Source organism: Aspergillus thermomutatus (genome assembly GCF_002237265.1).
Source record: "Aspergillus thermomutatus strain HMR AF 39 chromosome Unknown NODE_264, whole genome shotgun sequence".
Lineage (NCBI taxonomy): Eukaryota > Fungi > Ascomycota > Eurotiomycetes > Eurotiales > Aspergillaceae > Aspergillus > Aspergillus thermomutatus.
The window spans coordinates 18165-37885 of record NW_020798314.1 but is presented as its reverse complement, the minus strand read 5'-3'; the positions used below and the strand labels follow the sequence as shown (position 1 = coordinate 37885).

At 51.8% G+C, this 19721-nt stretch overlaps 3 protein-coding genes across 3 annotated transcripts; all 3 read right to left on the bottom strand.

The window, feature by feature from the left end:
* Positions 1-574: 574 nt before the first annotated feature.
* Positions 575-1707, bottom strand: CDV56_104660 (uncharacterized protein; the record flags this gene model as incomplete). The annotated part of the gene is made up of 2 exons (XM_026758279.1): positions 575-1247; positions 1307-1707. 2 exons carry the CDS (start codon positions 1705-1707, stop codon positions 575-577), a joined length of 1074 nt encoding a protein of 357 aa, XP_026610950.1.
* Positions 1708-8401: 6694 nt separating this feature from the next.
* CDV56_103477 (uncharacterized protein) lies at positions 8402-13628 on the bottom strand (the record flags this gene model as incomplete). The annotated part of the gene is made up of 6 exons (XM_026757096.1): positions 8402-9794; positions 9855-10014; positions 10459-11708; positions 11771-11945; positions 12007-12687; positions 12752-13628. The coding sequence occupies 6 exons, from the start codon at positions 13626-13628 to the stop codon at positions 8402-8404; spliced, it is 4536 nt and encodes a 1511-aa protein (XP_026610949.1).
* A 2027-nt stretch (positions 13629-15655) lies between these two features.
* CDV56_102953 (calpain-like protein) lies at positions 15656-18448 on the bottom strand (the record flags this gene model as incomplete). The annotated part of the gene is made up of 7 exons (XM_026756572.1): positions 15656-16693; positions 16743-16934; positions 16990-17095; positions 17142-17402; positions 17452-17716; positions 17772-17958; positions 18017-18448. 7 exons carry the CDS (start codon positions 18446-18448, stop codon positions 15656-15658), a joined length of 2481 nt encoding a protein of 826 aa, XP_026610948.1.
* Between the last annotated feature and the right edge of the window lie 1273 nt (positions 18449-19721).

The following is a 19721-nucleotide window of genomic DNA, read 5'->3' as shown; positions in this document are numbered from 1 at the left end:
GTGAGGATGATGGATGAATGGGGGGCGGGGATGGGGATGTAGGGTTCGTTTGTGATGGGGTTGATCAGGATGGGCATGTTGGGTGGGGAAATCAGGTATGTGATTGATGCTGTGGTGGAAGTGTATCTTGGGGTATATATGTGGCTATATATGATCGGGGCGTGAGTCATACTATCGAGCCCCTTGACATGTGGGATAGGATACTACATCGCGGCTTGGCTGTGGATATTGACTCAGATAAAGACAGCATGATATACAGATATCCAAGAACTGAGTCTTCAGCTCGTATTGGGCCCTGGAGTTGTGGTTAGCCTCCCTGGCGGACCCATACGTATTTCTTGGCTGTGGATATTTCGACTCCAAGGTCTGCACAAGAGGACAAGCGCAATATGGAAAAAAAAAAAAAGTGATGCTGCATGTGTACACAGTGCTGCGGCTGCAGTAACTAAGAGGGGCATCGGGATCTCCAGATGCGACCAAGATGGATATATCTCGCAAGTGACCGGAACGCTCAGAAAATGAATATGAAACAGATGGAGATTCGTACAGACTCATGGTAGGAATAAGAAGAAAATTAAAAATCTTCAGGACTCTCAAGGTCTTCCAACTTGTGACTGAGAAACCTTCCCAGCGCGGCAGCCTTGGACTCGAGCGCCAAGAGTGTCGAGGGCGATGCAGACAGATTCAAGCTCGCCAGACGAGCGAGATTGCTGCTCCGGTCAATTTCGTACTGCGTCTCCAGCTCCGCGTCTGCTTGCATGTCGACTTCGCTCTCATGGCGAGAGATGCTGGTCGGGGTAGAGATCGTGTTGGTCGGCGCTTGGCTGGAGTATGTACCGTTGGTGGTTGGCCGGTGTGCATTCGACTCTGTTGCCGACGTCGCCTCTGTCCCCGTTATCGCAAAGCCGTTTTGGTGCACTTGCGTCCCGTTGGCAGAACCGGCCTCGTCGATGTCAGGTTTCGACGGCCCCACAGCGGCCAGCAGGACTTTGTCCGCTATCCTGGTCACAACGGCAACCGAGTCGTCGAGCTCAAAGACAATCGAGCCTACGTCGCCTAGCGACACTGACTGTGCTGTGACGTATGATGACGGGTGACTGGCTGGGTTCACGCCTGTAAGATTCCCGCTCGAAGCGTTCTTTGCGTAGCAGGTATAGGCAGCTCCGTATGTCGCGCTCAGGTTGCGCAACTGCCGAGATGAAAGCGACGAGGCATGGGCGAAGATGGCGCCGTTTGTGGCAAACACCCTACGAGTAATAAATGTCAGCATTGTTACACCGGTAGTCTGACAATGACATCAGCATACAGGATCGTAGTGATTTCCGGAGGTGAGAGGTTGTCCTCTAGCAGATCGCCGAGGGCCTCTGCATCGAGCATTCGGATGTCCGGAAGTCCCGGGATCATTGTGTCGTCGTAGCAGTCGTGCTCAGAGTCACTTCCGTCAGCAATCTCGTCTTCTGACCTGTCGTCTTCAATGACCCAGTTCGGAGGCGGAGACCAGGAACAGTCCTCGGGGAAAAAGAAGCAGTTGTCCGAGTAGTCTTCGTCGTCGTGATCGTACTCAATAGGTTCGTCTGAGCACTCGAGGAGATTCTGCGCGTACTGAACGTGGCTTTGTGCCCAATATGGCAGAGGCCGAATCTCGAAGGCTCCAGCTGATTTCCGGTTCAAATGACCAGAGCGAACTGGATATTCAAATTCAGCCATCTTTCCTCTGACAGGGATGAATACAAGATAGAGTGTATGGATGATCAGGCCCGGAAAACAGAAAAGTACAACGAATGAATCACACCGGTGGTGGCAGTCACACAAGGCAGCAAGCAATATGGCAGAGCGTCAGCGAACAGAGTATCGAGTCAAAGCTCCCTGTCCAAGAAGATCAGGAGACGATCTCTCGTAGCACAAGTGATACAAAGCAAGGAAGACGGGGAACGGTCCCTTTTCTATGCAACATTTGAGAAAAAAGGAAAAGGGAAGTTCTGATCTGGTGGACTCATCCCAAGCCATCGCGGAGATCGAGCTCTCACGACGACGTCGAGGAAAGTGGGGATTAAAGGCTGTGGGGGAAGTAAAACGTAGGCAAGAATGTGAGATGCCATATTTATTTTTTTTTAAATAGCCGCAGTAAGGCGTCAAAAAAGAAAAGAGGCTCCGAAAGGGGGAAAGAAAAATACCAACAGGAAAAAGAAAAGAAAGGCGGAAATACAAGGGGGAAGTCTGTGATGGTTGGCTGAGCTGGTGATGATCCTGAGCCTGAGGAGAGTGGGAGAGAACGGGACGAGAAATTCCACGAACCTTGGTAGATCTATGCAACGACCAGCGTTGGCAAGTCCATGAATAGCAGATCAGAATCTGACTATGATGTGAAGCTACAGGACAGCAGATTAGCAAGCAGAGAGTATGAGATGAGATAGATGGTCGATGATTATTGACGGCGGAGGCGGAGAAGACGCGGACAAGATCAGCCGACCTGGGTGGCCTGGTTTATCAGGCAGAATCGGAGGGCCATCGACTTTAAGGTCCTTGAAAGATTCAACATCACTACCTACGAAGTATACACTGCTTCTTCAATGCCACCCACATACTTCTCGAGTCTCAAGAAGAAGATGTATTCCATTCATTGAAGAATTCATCCCCAACTGAAGCCAATTGGAAGTAGACTCCAATGTTGGAGTATCCCACCATAACCATAGCGTCATAGGATGACCCCACCTTTATTTGGCCCTTTTCTCCTCACGCCGCTCACTAACAATTTACCCCTCCGCCTGCTTTCTTTTGCTCGATGTTCGCTTGTCGCTTTCTCCCTGCGTCTTGTACTTCTCTCAGGGTCCCCATTCCAAGAAACTTCATCCTATCAGGTATGCTTCTGTCATTCATTCGGTTTTCTACCCCACTTAACAGCCATCGTTTGCTAAGAGCCGCTGCAGGAACCGCTACTAGATTGTTGGCAACCATGGCGACAGAAACCTCCAAGTATAAGCTTAATCGTTAGTGCCTCCTCTCCCGGGTCAGGGACCTAGAGTGACGAGATAAGTGTTCAAGTCTAACGTAGCCTGCAGACACTATGATCCGGGTCAAGGACCCAAAGAGATCCGGTGGGTAGCCCGAATTACTACCCAGTCATTGGCTTGGGCGCTGATCGCCTCTTTTGTCTTTTTTCCAGTGGAGTTCTACAAGTTCCTTGGACTCAATCAGATCCAGCAGCTCAACTTTCCTGAGAACAAGTTCTCCCTCTACTTCCTCGCCTACAATGGCCCCCAGTCGCTGCAGGGCGAACGTCACTGGACGGACCGCAATGCAGTGCTGGAACTCACGCACAATTATGGCACGGAGAATGACCCCAATTACACTGTTGCCAATGGGAACACGGAGCCCCATCGTGGTTTCGGACACATCGCCATCTCGGTCGACAACATCGAAGCGGCCTGCAAGAGACTCGAAGACGCTGGGTATCAATTCCAGAAGAAGCTCACAGAAGGTCGGATGAAGCACATTGCGTTTGCAAAGGATCCCGATGGATACTGGGTCGAGATCATCCGCCGCCACGAGCAGGATGTGGGTACTGCGACAGATCCAGGCACCTACCGACTGAACCACACCATGCTTCGAGTCAAGTCCGCCGAGACTAGTCTCAAGTTCTACCAGGAGGTTATGGGTATGACGCTTGTCCGCACTATCGAGAACAAGGATGCTGCCTTCAACCTTTACTTCCTGGGATACCCTGCATCCAACCCCACTGCGCAGGAGGGCACTAAGAATCCTGTGGCTGGATGGGAGGGTCTGCTCGAGCTTACCTGGAACTACGGTACGGAGAAGCAAGAAGGCAAGGTTTACCACGACGGCAATTCGGAGCCTCAAGGGTTCGGTCATATCTGTAAGTCACCTCATCTTTCACGACAGTCCGAACTACGCTGATAATGGTGTGCGTGCAGGTGTCTCCGTTGACGATCTGAACGCAGCCTGCGATCGGTTCGAGTCGCTCAATGTGAACTGGAAGAAGCGTTTGACGGACGGGCGGATGAAGAATGTGGCTTTCATTCTCGACCCAGATGGCTACTGGATCGAGGTGATCCAGAACGAGGCGCTGAAACGTACCAGCAATTGGTAAATGCCTGTCGGCCGTAGCACAGTCCTGTATCATCTGGATGTCAGGCCTGTCAGGTCTGTGGGGGTGTAAATAGTCATTCCAGTATTAGTCAAGCATTCGTGTAATAATGTCTCCATTGTGTGCATTCTCCTTGCGAGGTCAAGGGACTCTATCCCCTGTTTAGTTGCAGAAACAGCCACAAATGCTGTATAGGTAGCCCTCTACCTTGCCATTTGCCCCATCTTTCGCCAGCAAATCTGCCAGTTGTATCTCTCAAGTCTAAAAAGCCCATGAAGCTGTATTATGCTGCGTCTATCGCGGCCAAGAGTCTTACAGGCTGGGCTCTCCTCACGCCTGGTGGATCCCCTCCCCGCTCCACTAAAAATTGTTGCGATTCTCGACGTTCCCCAGAACTCTCTCTTCGTCTTGGCCCAACCACATCGAGTTCCCCCTCTTAAAAAAAAAAGCCAAAGCATGATGCCATGTCCTGCATCCATTCCATCCTGATTATCCTTGATCTGAGCATGTCGCTAGTCCACCAAGCTACTGTGGAGTTCGAATCCATGACCGGGAGTTGAAAGTTCATCCCTTTCCTTGCTCTTATTCGTGTTTCGACGAGAGTCGATCCCATCTCCCCCCGCCTTTCCGCTGAGACTGGGCGCGCAGAGTTACCATAATGGTGACCATGCAGTCTCAGCCCGAGAAGCCGAAGAAGGCTCCTCGTAAGCATGTCACCACGGCTTGCGTCCCGTGTAGAGAAAGTAAAATCAGGGTCCGTTTTGTCACTTTCCCGTTTCGACTCTATAGTCATACTGACTATTACTCAGTGCGACGGTGCTACTCCACATTGTCGCAATTGCGAGAGGAAAGGGAAGGATTGCAGGTACCAGCATGGCGATGACAAACGGAAGTAGGTCTCGTCTCGCTCCATCTTTTCAAGCATTACTGGCTGGTTTTCTGTGATATGCACCTTGTGCTTCTCGTGACGGGCACCCCAAGATAGAGAGACGAGTGACCAGCGAATTTCTCGATTTTGGCCGAGGCTGCAAAGGCTCACTCCAGACTTTGTTTGATGAAGGCCAACGGAGACTGACCGTCTTGACGCCAGAGTTTCGCTTCGTGCTGCTACGGAGCTCTTTTCCGCCAGGATTGACCAGCTTTGTCAGTTCATCTATGACCATGGGCTAGAGCCACCTCCAATGAAACCCGAGGATGAGTCGGGTATGAACCGGGTTCTGGACACACTTCAAATTCCTCGTGTAGTTGTGAAGAAAAGTGGTCCTGGGAAGATTGATGGGCCAAATCTGCAGTCCGGACCGGCTGCTCAGCAATCTCCCGAACGAAACTCGCCTGATGTTCCAACTCTAGAAGGGCAGCCCATAAAGGAGAGCGCCTCCGGGGCTGCTCACAGGCTCATTCCCTCGGCCGCTCAGGTTGCCTTGGCTGAGAGAAGCCCAGATCCAGTCAACTTCTTCGGCGTCAATCCGGGTCCGTCGACCCACTATCCTTCCACGCACTGGGGTTTTACTCTTCCAACAGCGGAGAGCCTAGGGTCCATCTATGCCAACTTGGATGCTGCGTCCAATTACCAGAACGAGGGCAGCATCAGCAGTCCGGACAGCGTGCCTTTACCTCCAGACTTTGCTCAACAGCCGGGGGTACTCTTGGGCCAAGCCCAGAATGACACTGAGGATGAATCAGAGAGTGGTGAAGAGGACGAAGCTGAAAACGATGTCATTGAACAGTTATCCCATCGGATTGGGACGTTGAAGATCGCGGGGGATGGCCACCTGCGATTTTACGGCGCCACATCGAATCTCAACCTGGTTGACGTCTCGGCAACCCAACAACGCCAGCGACCTGATGCTCGTACTGTTCGCCATGATGGACAGGACATTCTGAACCATCTGCGAGTCGGACAGCCTGTGGACCAGGCTCTAGAGGATCATCTCGTCGAGCTTTATTTTACCTGGCAGAATCCTAGTACCTATGTTGTCGACAAGGAGATGTTTATGACGGCCAGGTCGAGGTGGAGGAATGACCTCGACGACACGCCATTCTATTCGGAAGTTCTGACAAATGCCATGTATGTTCTTGTCATCATTGCCGTGCATCTCATTAACAAGATTTCAGGTGTGCGGTCGGTGGTGCGTTCGAAGCACGGTACCACCCTACTTTCATCACCTTTCCCAAGTCACTTTCAGAGTTTTTCGCGGATCGAGCCAAGGCTCTTTTGGAAATTGAACTAGATTCTCCCTGTGTTGCCACAGTGCAGGCGCTGGTCATTTTGAGCTGTCATGAGGGGGCATCGAATCGTGATGCACGGGGTTGGCTCTATAGTGGTATGTTGAAAACCAAGCAAAGGAGGAGTCAGAGCTGATTATCCTCAGGAATGTCAATGCGGCTTGCATTTGACCTTGGATTACATCTCGACATGACTCCGTACGTCGAAAAAGGTGACATTAGCGCGTTCGAAGCCGATGTGCGTCGCATAGCATTCTGGGGAAGCTATACCGCGGATCAGTAAGTTGCAAGCCTGGTTTGCTGGACCAACGTCGTCTCTGACTGGTCCTGATTCCAGTTTCTGGGGGTTTTACCTAGGACGGCCTTTCCGCACCAATGCCGGAGACATTACTGTCCCCAAGCCTGCGTCGGACTTGGGCGCAGAAAAGGAGAGCATTTGGTATCCGTATGGCCTAGAGACGAAATCTGTGGTGCTACAGCATGGGTTGAGGAATCCAAATGAGTTAATCAGCAGACAATTTGCGGTGCTATGGGAGATCATTCTACCCATCGGTCATATTTTGTAAGTTCTTCCAGCAATGGCTCCCTTCAACGACTGACATCGCTCTAGATACGGTTGCTCCGATATCTCTCGGCATGATCTTCAGAGGCTGTGCTATAATGTTACTGAGGATCTTTTCGCCTGGAAGGAAAACCTGCCTTCCAACTTGGAGATAGACCTTGACCATGAAACTACGCCGAGATTACCCCATCTCTTAATGTTGCAGTACGTCTTTTCTTATGCACAAAACCAGGTCATCGAAACTAATCATTCACAGCATGCAATACCATCAGATAGTCATCTTCACTCACAGACCATGGGTTTCGAAAAACTACATCCAACCACGCAGTCCGCGCCAGGGTCCTGGCTACCACCATGCGCGACGAATGTGCATCGAGTCATCGACAGCCATCGCGAGAATCCTTCACATCTACGAGAAACATTATACCTTCCGCCGGATGAACAACCAGGTGGTCGCGATCATCTTCAGCGCAGCTCTCATGCTTCTCTACGTGACCATATCGAACACATTCTCATCTAGCAAGAACAGCGGTGAGAATACCAAGAGCAATGCGGAGATGGTCGCGTACCTGAACCTCTGCTTCCGCGCGTTGGACGAACTAGGGCAGTCCTTCGAGAACGCGAAACGAACCCGCGACTTTCTCGTGAGCCTGCAGCGGAGATGGCAGGCCCACCTGCGCAGGTCCGGGTCCGCCAAAAAGCGACAGGTCAGCAAGTTCCTCTCGCAGCATTCAGCCGGCCCCTCCACCGAGTCCGATCCATCGAGGAAAAAATCCCGAATAGCCGGGGCGCCGCGGGACCAATCCTCCTATCCTTTCCCGCCGCCAGCACCGTCATCAGCTTCTGCATCGGGCATACCCCTTACCCACAACCTCTCCCAGTCCCAATCCCAGTCACAACGCCCCGCGCAACAGTCCTTGAACCAGCCACAGCGATTCGGCGCCTGCCAACCCGGCGACCTGGACTGGATACGGGACTCGGATTTCCAACTCCTCGCGGAGAACTTGGGCGACGGCAGACTGGCGCAGATGGGGACGGGCAATCACTTCGAAGGGGAGAATGTATTGCCCAGTCTATCTGATATCGAACCGTGGTGGGACTCGCCCAGTGGGAATACGTTCGGGGGTTCCTCATTATAGATATAACATAGATTTATAGATAAATGTATTTAATCAAGGGTTTACTCTTTATCCAGCTATCGCTGCTGTTTCCTTTTGCTCGGTCAGGATGCTGGGATGAAATGTAGTCATTCGCTTTACCAACTGAAAAATAGGTTTGTATGCTATATGATGGAGACCCTCAATGTTTGAATGTCCCTGGTCACTCTCAGCAAGTACCTCCAGCAAAGGGCTAGAGCTGGATGATTCAGCATTCGAGGTATCTACACAATCTACCAAGATCACACCCTCAGAATACTCATCACTCTTTCTAGGACTAGCATATATACCAAGATACAGTGTCATAATCTTCCATTAGATAGACAACAAGCATGGTTGCCAATGGCTCAACTATCCAGCATCGGAATCTCCCGAAAACAAAGTCTCACCCAGCCATCTCCCCGCGTCCTCCTCGCCAGAGACAGGCCATTTTGCGGATGCGGACGCCACCTGCGACAGCGTGACTCTGCTCTCCCCGTAACCCTTTTCCCGGCCCCAGAAACATGCCCTGCGCATGAGATCGACCATCTCCTCGGCCTGCTGCGCCAGGACTGAGCGCCGCGGTGTCTTCCTCGGGTTCCGGGGGTGCTGCCGTTTCCCGTCTGGCGCAGGGGCAGGGGCAGGGTCAGCATGTTCGTCCTCGCGGGCGCGGACGAAGAGACGGGTTTTCGGGAGGGCCATCTCGAGCCGTTTGATCCCGTAGTTGTGCATGTGGTAGTGAGGGGAGGCGCTCGAACCATAGTCCAAGCCGTACGGGGGCCAGCGCGAGAGTGCCTTGCGGCGGCGGATGGTGCGGCCCTGGATGGTTGCATCGACGGGGTCGACCGTGGACTTTGACTCTGGAACTCGTGGTAGATCTGTCTCCGAGGAGTCGTAGATGTCATTCTGCGGATGGATTGCCTGGTCTTGCGTGTCGAGATCCCAGACATCAATCGGCTGTCTGTCCGGCTTATTGGACACAAGCACAGGAACCGGATAGTCCGGTCCAGTCCGGTACTTCGGAAACGTCCTCGGGACATCTTTACCTGCCGACCGTAGGAATAGGACAGGCGAGGCGAAAGCATCAAAGTAGCGCTCCGCCGTGGTGAAGAATTTTTCGCGTGCTTCAAGGAGCGGGACGAGATCCTGCGCAGCGGGGATTCGGCTTCCTGCACCCCGTGTTCTCTTGCTGGCAGTATTTTCCTCGTGAGCTTGTTGCTCGTCCATAAGACAGTGCTCGTCCAATCCGGCCCAATCGCAGATAGGCTCTAGGGCGGCGACGGCTTGAACAGATTGCGCTTCGGTGAGGGCGAGCATGAGCGCCAACGAGCCACCGACGTGTGTGCCGATGACACCTAGGCGCGCGGGTCGGAGGGTCTGCTGGACCCAGTCGAATCCGGCCAGGGTATCGTGGACGGGTGTAGGGTACCGGTAGAAGACTTGTGAGGGTGAGGCATTCTGCTTCTTGACCGCAGAGAGGCGCCTCTCCTCTTCGTCTTCGGAGAGGGCCAACTCCGATGCGAGGTCTGTCGATGGTGCCCCTAGACGGTAATTGATCGTTACGACCGTCGAGGAAGTGATGGACGCCAGAGCTTCCGAGCGGGGACCATCTTGGTTTCCAGAATTCAAAGAAGTACGAGGTGTTTGATGAGTCGTGGGCAAGTTCATGTCATGTTCTGCCTCTCGCTGAAACAACGGGCCCGAAGGCAGGCGGATGATCACACTCGGTCGGCCATGGGTAGGCGCTATGGAGGGATAGGTTACACTGTTCATGCACATTCATCAATATAATCTTTTATGGAGCTTTCTGAAAAGGGACACCTACTTCAGGAACACATGTCCATTGTTTCCAACTGGAACTTGGAACGACTGGTTGAGGAAGGTCGATTGCGCGAATCGCGCAGTGGAGAAGTAGCGGAGGTTCTCTCGAAGGTATAAACGGGATGACGGGTGGAAACAGGAGAGTTTGACTGCTCTGAATCTATCTAGAGAGTCAATTGCAAGCCGGCGCATTGCGCCATGTTGTTTCTGCGAGGAAAAGAGAGATGTAGGTGGGTGGGCAGATAACGACAGCGTCAATCATTGACATGTCAGAAGTCTTGGCACTTTCATCCTACATCAGATCAGCGTTCATTTGTACTTGTATAATTTCAACAGGTTTCAATTTTCAGTCTTTCCTATATCCATTGGGTGGGGAGTTTGGGCATCATGAGCTACTGGCTATACATTATTAATGTCACGCTTGTACATGAGGGTAAATGAGGCCGCCCAACCGAATTGACTGAGCTCTTATGCAGCTACAGATATAAATGATACTGACACATATGACCTATTGAAATTCATTCCAACCTTCTGCGGGCTACCTAGAATACACTAAATGACAAGTGGATGTGGTTAAATTTTTACTTGCAGGTGCAGTAATTATATACCTCTTAAAGAGCAGAGATACTGTAGATTCGATTTGATCCGGCCTGTCGCATCTGACGAATCTCCATATATACTCCTATAGAAAGTCAAGACTTCTTTCCAGAGCTCTTCTGCTCTTTGCATTTCTGAAGAAGCAAGCTTATTTGCTGCCTGCTTGCCCTGGACGTCTTCCATGAATGCCAGAGCCAGCTCGTCGATTGCTCGCATGGTCTCCGGATGGCGACGTCCCCACCATTCAGTATAGACTGCAATCACTTCTGTTAGTAAGGCCTGAGCTTCGGTACATCGATGGAGCTTGGTGAGAGCTCTCCCTAAATTCAGCTTGACCGAGAGGATGGTTGGATGGAAGTCACCCAACCAGTCCTTTTGGCTGTCGTAGACATGATGGAAGAGGTCCACCGCCGCTGCTACGGAGCCTTTTTGCAAAGATACCTCGCCGAAGTCATTTAGTATTCGGATGTATAGACGCTTCCAATCATCGCTCATAGGCATATGCTGGTCTGTTGGGTGTCGGGAGAAGTGAGCCGCTGCTTGTCGCAACAATGCCTCCGCCTCGTCGAGCCTCTCTGTCATCATGAACACCACTGCTTTGTTGTACGTTATTGACATTGATGCATCGGGGGTTAGCATACCCAGCGCGCTCATCAAGTCGGATGACCTTCGGAAGGCGCGTAGTGCAGGCCCAAACTCCCGCTGGCGCGTGTAGACAAGTCCGAGATTGGTGAGCACGTTGGCCAGGAACTCGGCATTGTCGTGAGTGAGCGTCTGCGAACTGAGACCACTCTCTATCATTCGGTAAATAAGTGATGCTTCCCTGTATCGACCGACATGTCGGAAAACTCGACCTAGACTTTCCAGCTCGGTGAGGTTGGTGTTCGGTCCCCATCTGCCTTGTTTTATATAACTCCAGCAAAGCTCTACATGTGGTTCTAGCCGTCGCATCGTCTCCCAGGAACTCTCCTCGTAGGACCTGGGGACGCGAGAAGCCACGAGAGAGATTGCGCAACGGATGTACTCCTGTTCGTCGGCAGTTGCTCTTTGTCTGGCCGCGACTTGAATTGCCGGGTGAGTTTCCCAAATCCGGTGGCCCTTGGTCGAAATTGTCAACTCAATGAAGGATAGATCTGCCAGCAGCGGATAGTAATCTCGAAATGACTTTCGTCCCCTCGCCAGATCTTGAAGCCACGTAGGATAGGTATCGTCGACAGCAGAAAAACAGAGATCATACCATAGATCCTGGTGGTAAAGGAAGCTGAAAAGGGTCAATAGTTTTGCGGCTGTGGCGTTGGCAGTTTCGAGCTCCTTAAAGCTCACCCGATGGAACGAGATAAAGTCTCATCCGCGCCCCCAAAAAACTCGCCGTCCGAACCACGACTTCTCCAATTTTCCAAATAATCCTTGACCGTGTAACGATAGCGAGAAATGACCGACGCAGCAAGGCGAAGCGCTAGGGGCGAGCCCTTGAGAAAGCGTGCTAAGTCTTCCACGCCTAGGAGATTGATGTCAGTTTGTCACTAAAAGAGAATGGCGAATGGAAAGGGGGAAACTACCCCCTTCTTCCATCAACTGGCGATCGACCTGCAATCGGAGCAAACTGATAGCATCATCGTCTTTCAGCCCTTTGACTTCACGTATTGGGTGATACTTCGTGACTATGTCTCGCCTTCTTGAAGTGAGAAGAACGTAACCTCGCTTTAGACCTCCAACGAGGCTGGGGATGTCGAGAAATGACGAGTCGTTTGGAGTCTGGCGAAGTTCTCCATTGATCCCATCGACAACCAAAAGCCATCTTGCATCTTCTACGCGGTTGAGTTCGGCGAAAAATGAGTTGACGAGTCCTGTTCGGTCTTCTTGAGACGGTTTCGCCGCACTCGCATCCTTCGAAGAAGCTACATGGCTCCCAGCTTTGAGCATATTGATGACGCTCTGCTCGAAGCTGTCTCTGCTTTCGCCACTAACCCAGAAAATCTCACGCTCCGGGTGATTTGATCGCTGTTGATTCACAAACTTTGCCGCCAACTGCGATTTGCCGACTCCAGTTAGACCCCAGAGACTGACGACGCACCTTTGCAGCGGCGGTTGGGCCCGATAGCCTAGATGGTCCTCCAGAAATGCCAGTTCCTCTTTTCTCCCTATGAAAGCCCATTTTTCCGGTAAGGCTTGTGCCAAACGAAGATCTCGGTTTGCAAATGGTGTTGATCCAGCATTACGCAGATCATGCCCCGACGGACCTGTATGAACAACGTCAGTAGAGGGATAGAATAGCATCCTTCCGGATCAACGGATAGGACATACGCTCACAGTCGGCTCGATGCACACAAGGTAATCGAAGCAGGACTTCTTTGGCATATGCCGCTGCAGTGATCGCCGCGTACGGTTGCCAGGCGTTATTCTTCGAGGAATCAGCGAAATCACTGATGCCTCGAATCACTGCCACTGGTAGTCTTGTCATCATTCCTGCTGCTTCCATTTCCACTGCTATACCACCGTACCTGTCTCTCAGATGGTCTCTTTTTGCCTTCGACTTGATCACACTGTTCCCAGAGAGGATGGTACCGTAGTGCGCCTTGGGGTGCGCAACTCCGTGCTGCGGATCCCAGGTGTCTCCGCTGCTTTTCGGCAGAGCAGGATGGTCTGGTCTTCGAAACTCCGGTCGTCTCTCCAAGATGCGAAGGTGCCTCCTGAATTCATGTTCGTCCCGCGCCCTCACCACATTAATGACCGAACGTAGAAGAGGATTCGTCGAGTTCTGCCAATGCTTAAGTTCAAAGGCATCGTCTTCCCCCGCCTTGCCGAGGTCGTAACCCACCACACCCGGACGATCACCTTCTGGTGTCGCTATCAGTACATCCCCGAGTTGCATATCCATGGTCGAGGAAGGTATTCCACCAGCAATACCGACAAGGAGTCCCACTTGCAGGTTAGGAAGGTCCCGAACGACCTCCGCAGCCATGCTTCCCGATACGGCGAGACCTTGTTCCTGGTAATACCCGACGACGGCCACCTTATGAGGGCCGATCTCACCTACCGTATAGACCACGTTCTGGCCCCACGCTCTAGGTGGGATTTCTTCGTAGACCTTGTCGAGCATAGCGATCGCCGCACGTAGTTCCACCTCTAGTGGGCATAGCCATACAATTGTGCAGTCATCGAGCTGTGAGCCAAGAGCCATCTTGAAACCGACGTCAGTTCTCCTGAGAAACGTTCGGGTCCACTGCGTATAATGCAAAGCGTCGAGCGCGCTTTCTTTATTGGATGCTCACATACAATTTCCATGCCTCGCTACTGTACATATAAGATGGATTTGTGTATTGCCCATCGTCAGTGGATTGATCATTCCGCAAAACTTCATGGCAAAAGCCGGGAATGGTCATGTTGAGCTGGCCTATGGCTATGATCAAGGCTTCCCCCGCCACAGAAGAGGCGCATGCAAGTTGACGTGGCTCCTCCTATCGGCGCTGAGACGGGGAGCAACAGCCTCGTCTGAGGTTTCCGGGTGCTAATAGGCCAGACGCCGGGGGATAGTCGCTCCGGTTAATTCAGGTATTCGAGCAAGAGAGAGAGAAAAAAAAAAAAAAATGCCGACAGAAAGGTTCGTCGGAAGCATGGCTACCTATTCAGAACCAGACCTCTTGCTGCGCGGTTCCTCATTTCGAGCACAATCTCCAGTCTCATTCGCTGTCAGCTTATCTCCTTGCTTGACTTGCCAGCATTCCGAGAGTGTGGCCTGCGGCTGCACGTCATGGTGCTCAGTGAAGGTAAATGTGGCATACGCTGTGCATGCGCGAGTAGCGCGACATCTTATACACAACCCTAACCGCTTCAAAGTGCGCCCCAGTCCCTTTGGGTCACGCTACACGACCAAGTTCTCCCTCGTCATCAACCGGCAGCCATGCGTCGGGAATATCCCTTCCGCCCGGTTCGAGAAAAAGGCGCAGGACGTCCATATTTGCGAATGTTCCCAGTGAATGATGGTGTTCAAACTCTTCGGAATCCCCTGTCAGCACGACCTTTTCGACCTTACCCACCTCCACCGCGCGTGTCCATAGGCAACCTAGGCAATGACTGGGCTGAGCACCTGAAATCGATAGCAGGGGAGAAGAATACAGAAACGGGGCCAGCTAGAATAGGCAGAAGCTGGCCAGACGATACCCCTCCGTTGCCTCAGGCGATACCGTGCTTTGAACTAGAATCCATAAGCCTGCCAATAGTAGGTGCTTCTATGCAGAACAGAAGTGAGGAGCGGAGGCGAGGAATTGAGAGGGCAAAGGCAAGACGTGAGCGAAGGAGCAGAATCATTTTGGAGCACAACTTAGCTCAGGAAGACAAGATCCGGAAACAAGCCGGCATGTTACGAAGACAAAATGAGGAACTCAAGGCCCTGAAAGACGAAAGGGACTTCTATCGTTCAGAACGAGACTTTTACCGCGAATATGCTCGTCAACTTGCGCCACATAGTCCACTCCCATTGAGGCCGCCCTCCCCTCAAGGGTTCCAAGAAGCGGAGAGAGCAGGAGATATTCACCACCTTCCTCAGACTTACACCTTAGGGACCGGATGGTTATATGGGGATCGGGATAGATGAAGCATGAGTGGTGATGGTGAGGAGGACAGACGGTGGTGAGGCGCGACATGTTGCATATTATGGGGACACTCTCATCCTGTCTCTCGTATATCAATCGCAAATCCGTCTCAATATCCCAGCATCGTCTTGAAAGAAGAACAGAGCCTGGTGGAGCATTTAATTCTGGTTTCTGACGATCTTCGGCGTGTTTGCGTTGATTGTCCTGCAATGTCGTCCTCCAGTCTGGACTCAACACGTTTTCACAACGAGAGCGACGGACTCTGCGAGGTCATACTGATAGGCCTAGGGACTGAGAGGAGTCGATATTCAAGTTGAGGTGGGGTTCAGATTCAGTCCTGCGAAGCAAGAGCACTGTTATGAATATGGACGTAGTGATGAGTCAATTGACTATCTGCTCAGGAGGTTGGCCGCAGGTAAACGGAACGCGAATTATATGATTTAGGGGTCACATGCTGGGAGTCACAGCTTGTGAAAAGCATGAAGATCAGAAGTTAGAATGAGTTGCTATACATTATTGACTTGCATATATATAAGTAGGGCTATACAATCTAACAACAGCTGATCTGATAATGAAAGCAGCCACACGACAACTTTTGAATCCCGTTCTTCAACCATCAATGATTGTTGAGTATTCGACTGAACTTGCCCTTCTCCAGAGTCGCGCTTGCGGCCGGATCGTCCATGTCAAGAGCTGCCTCGACGTCGTCCTCAGGCACCGGGCGAACAACCGCGAGAGACAGTTGCTGATCTTTCGAATAAACACGCAATCCCACCACGCAGACTGCATTCCATGGATCGATGCTGGCTCCAGGGCAGCAAGTTGACGCGGCAGGCGGGGCCTTTGGCTCCTCAAGCTCCTCAGGGGGCATGTCGAGATCCGAGTCAAACTCGAATCCCTCCAGCAGCTCCTGTTCGCTGTAGTATACTGAATGGGACATGGAGACGGTGGTGTCCAGACTCGAACGGAGGGTCTCTCTGCTTTGTTGCCTCACATGTTTCGAGCGGTGGTCCTCTGGGAGATTGATCGTGGGGACGCTGCTGTTGTGCGCAGGCTTCGTATCAAAGCCATTGGTAGAAGCGCCTGCCAAGTCTGCGGGAGATTGCACAGGACCATCGGGGAAGAACTGCTCGGTGGCCCGCTTGTCAAGATGCTTTTGGTTGAGGCTGCCATTGCTCTTTGAGACACGTCTCTCTGCGGCCCTCTCTTTCCGTGCGGCCATCTTGCGTCCTCGAATCCACTCCTTTTGAAGCCTCCTCTTGGTTTCCTCGCGCAGCTTTCGTCTCTCTAGTTTTCTGCGACGCTGCTCACGTTCTTCGCGTGCTTGCTTCTCCTGCTCGGTCTCTACGATCAGACCCTTGGCGTGCGCGAGATCATACGAGAGACCAATCTGAACGAGCTTCTCCCGCTTGACTGGGGCCAGGCGGCTGACGACCTCTTCTGCGGACTCCACGTCGTCTTTTCTGTAGGCGGTGACTTTCACAAGTACATGATATCGACCAGGGTCGAGATTGACCTCGGCGTTCACTGATCGGTTGATGAGGTAGCTGCTATGGCTGCGGACGATGTATTCTTCTTCTCCCTCCTTCTGCACTCTGAATTTCAGGATAAAGTCATATTCACCAGCCAGGCCTCTGAAATACCGCGTATCCAGCTGTTCAAAGTCAGCAGGTTTAAGCTTCTGCGGATGGAAGGGGAGTCACCTGAGAGAGGACGATGACGACAGGACCGGCAGTTGTCACATCCAGCTTGAACTTCGTGCTGTGATAGTCCGCTGACCATGGCACATTGAGAGCGGTCCATTGCTGGGTGACTGTCCACTCAGGCCCGAAGAGACGGGTGCGATCAAGATGTTGATACTTTTTGAGGAGATCATCGTACGAAATCCAAAAGAACTATCGCCCTTGTCAGCCGACAGCGCCAACAACCCAGGATCAGAGATGCACGTACACCATCATTTCCGAACTTGTGATCCAATTTCTGCATCCACTCTGGTGTCCATTGCTCCGACCCGTCACTCCATGCGCCGTTCCATTCCTTCTTACCCCACGGGTTCCTATCCGGGTAAGCATATGCGCACTGATGTTGAGCGACAAACTCACCTCAATCGCAGCAGGCGATGACCGTTAATCTCCTTCGTATCCATGATCGAGTATGAATGATTCTCGGAAATTCCCTTTCTATCTCTTGGAGGCCCTTGGTATTGAGGATCCAACCAGTTGGAGAACAGTCCAGTGCCGCAGCCGAACAGAAATTCATCATTGACCTTCATAAGCTCTTCCTTCCAGAATCGATCCTTGTCCAGAATGTTGCTGGTCAGGATATCCGACGTGACACCTCCCGTCAGGTCCTCGATAGCCTCCCTAAAGCATGTCAGCGAGGGCTTGAAATTGCTAGCACAGCGTAACTTACCCTACGAACCCGCCCTCGATTGCGGAAAAATCACCATGTGCCTTGGCATAGGCTTTCTCCAGCAAAGGCAGCCATGTCTCGTTTGGATCCACACACTGGGCAAAGTAGAGTGCCCGTGAGCCTGTCTGCCAGACTTTGCGATACTCCTCTTCTGTGTCATTCCGGTTGATGTCGTCCCAAATGGGTCTCTCATCAACTGACTCGTCGTAGTCGGCTGCACGAAGATACAGCTTGTCGTCCACAATGCACTTTTGCCATTCCCCGTCTGTCGAATCATGTCAGAGTTTGCTCACTGCCCAGATGATAGCCTGGCCACACACCTCTGTAGAAGACGAAACCGTAAACTCCAACGTTCTCATCCCGCGCAACACAGATCTTCTCTATCAAGCCCTGCTTGTTGCCCATCGTGCAGAGAGCAGCCATAAACCAACAATCGCCATCGCGGCCCTGGCGCACATCCGAAGCAGTCGGTCCATTGACAAAAAATTGTGGTTTCTCGAAGATTTCCTGAACATATAGATTAGCATCGTCTGCAATAGGCCAACCGCTATTTTGAAAAACACACCGTGACTCTTTTCACCCCTTTCGGGCGCATTTCATGATTCTTCTGATCGAGCGAATCCAAGCAATCCCTCCGTCCAGATTTGAGGTCAACCTCAATATCAAAGTGTGGATCGGTGTATTTCTGATTCAACCGCCTGCACTCTTTCACGATGCGCTCGACAGCCCGTTCGCACTCTTTTTTGGCTTGCTCGTATGACTTCCCCGCATTTTGACCTTTGATCGTGCCCCTCCGTATACTCGCAGCTTTGGAGCGAGCATACGGATTGTCAGGCAGAACTGTGTAGACCTTACCGGGATACTTGGTACTGAACTGATTCCAGAATTCCCTCATGATCTCCTGGGGGTTCTGCTGCACTCTTCTCGCTCGACTATCCGAACGCGTTGAGAGAGGTGGTGTGTAATCCATGTCGATATAGTCTTCACCAATCTCCATGATGCTTGACTCGTCTTTGAAGACCCAGCGATTCGCCAGACTCGTCAGTGATAGATGTGAGGACTGTGTTCTCCGTCAAATTTCGAGAAGAGCAGAATATGGCCGTGATAAGGATTTAAAGAACCAATCTCCGGCCGTAAGCAACTTAGTGCTCAGCCGTGCTGAACAACAACAACACCGTCACCACGTCAAAAAGCCAAGGTAGTATGTACTATGAACAGTTACGCCCATCTCGTGTCCAGCCTGAGGCTGAGCCAATTGACGAACCATAACGGAGTCAACGGTTTGGCCCCATGCATCAATGACACCAGGATAACGAAACGGGGCCAATCAACGCATCAAGAAACCTCGAGAAATGCAGCCCTGGGGCCCGTGTCAGCATTCGGTCCGTTCTGGATTCGCGTTTCATGCCGTTCGCACATGGTCGCCAAGTCGTAGAACGCTTATGCAGAGTAGAATGCGCTTGGTTGAGTCGGGCCAATGGTGGAACAGGGTGAGATTATCCCAAGCCCAAACCCGGCTTTTGTCTGGTGGTGGCCCAGCCCCTGAGCTGAAAACACGCTCGCAGCAGCTGAACCAACAGGAACTATCCTGTAGAAAGGTATTCATAGCAATGATTGCAGTCTTGTAATAAGATTATTGCGCATAATCCACCAGGATTGTGAGCAGAGGATGTTGCTTCACAGCAGCAGTCAGCGTCCGGGTGTACTGGCTGTCATTGACTGTGCCTGAGAGCCTGAGGCTGTGCCACTACTGCGTCAGAGACCTGGATGCTGGCAAGGCTGATCGAGGTTAATGATCCCAGCCAGACGCCCTGCGGCCCTGTTTCCTGGATCGGGAATCGAAAGGGGTTAGTTCTGTTGCATTATTATTCTGAACTTCTTTCTTTGTAATCCTGCGTAGTTTTGACCATATCTGCTCAAGTCATCTTGGTAAGCACTACCAGTTACGGAAGCCACCTGTGCAATTGATGACACAAGTCCCGAGTATCATTCCACACGATTAACGCAGGAGATACAAAATACTGAAGCGGGTATGTAGCATGTATGCTTCTGCGAAATGGAAAAATGGTCCATGAAATATCCAGTAACCTAACGTCTTTCCTGCCTTATCACACCGAAGTAACGCCGTAGACAACAATTGCAGACAATAAAAAAAAAGATAAGAAGAAAAGAGAGAGAGACAGGGCCCGACACATTGGTAACGAGTCACAGACCGGCAGGATGACTGGGTCAGCGAGGTCAGCTGCTTGCTAGCGGCTTCCAGTGTTTTC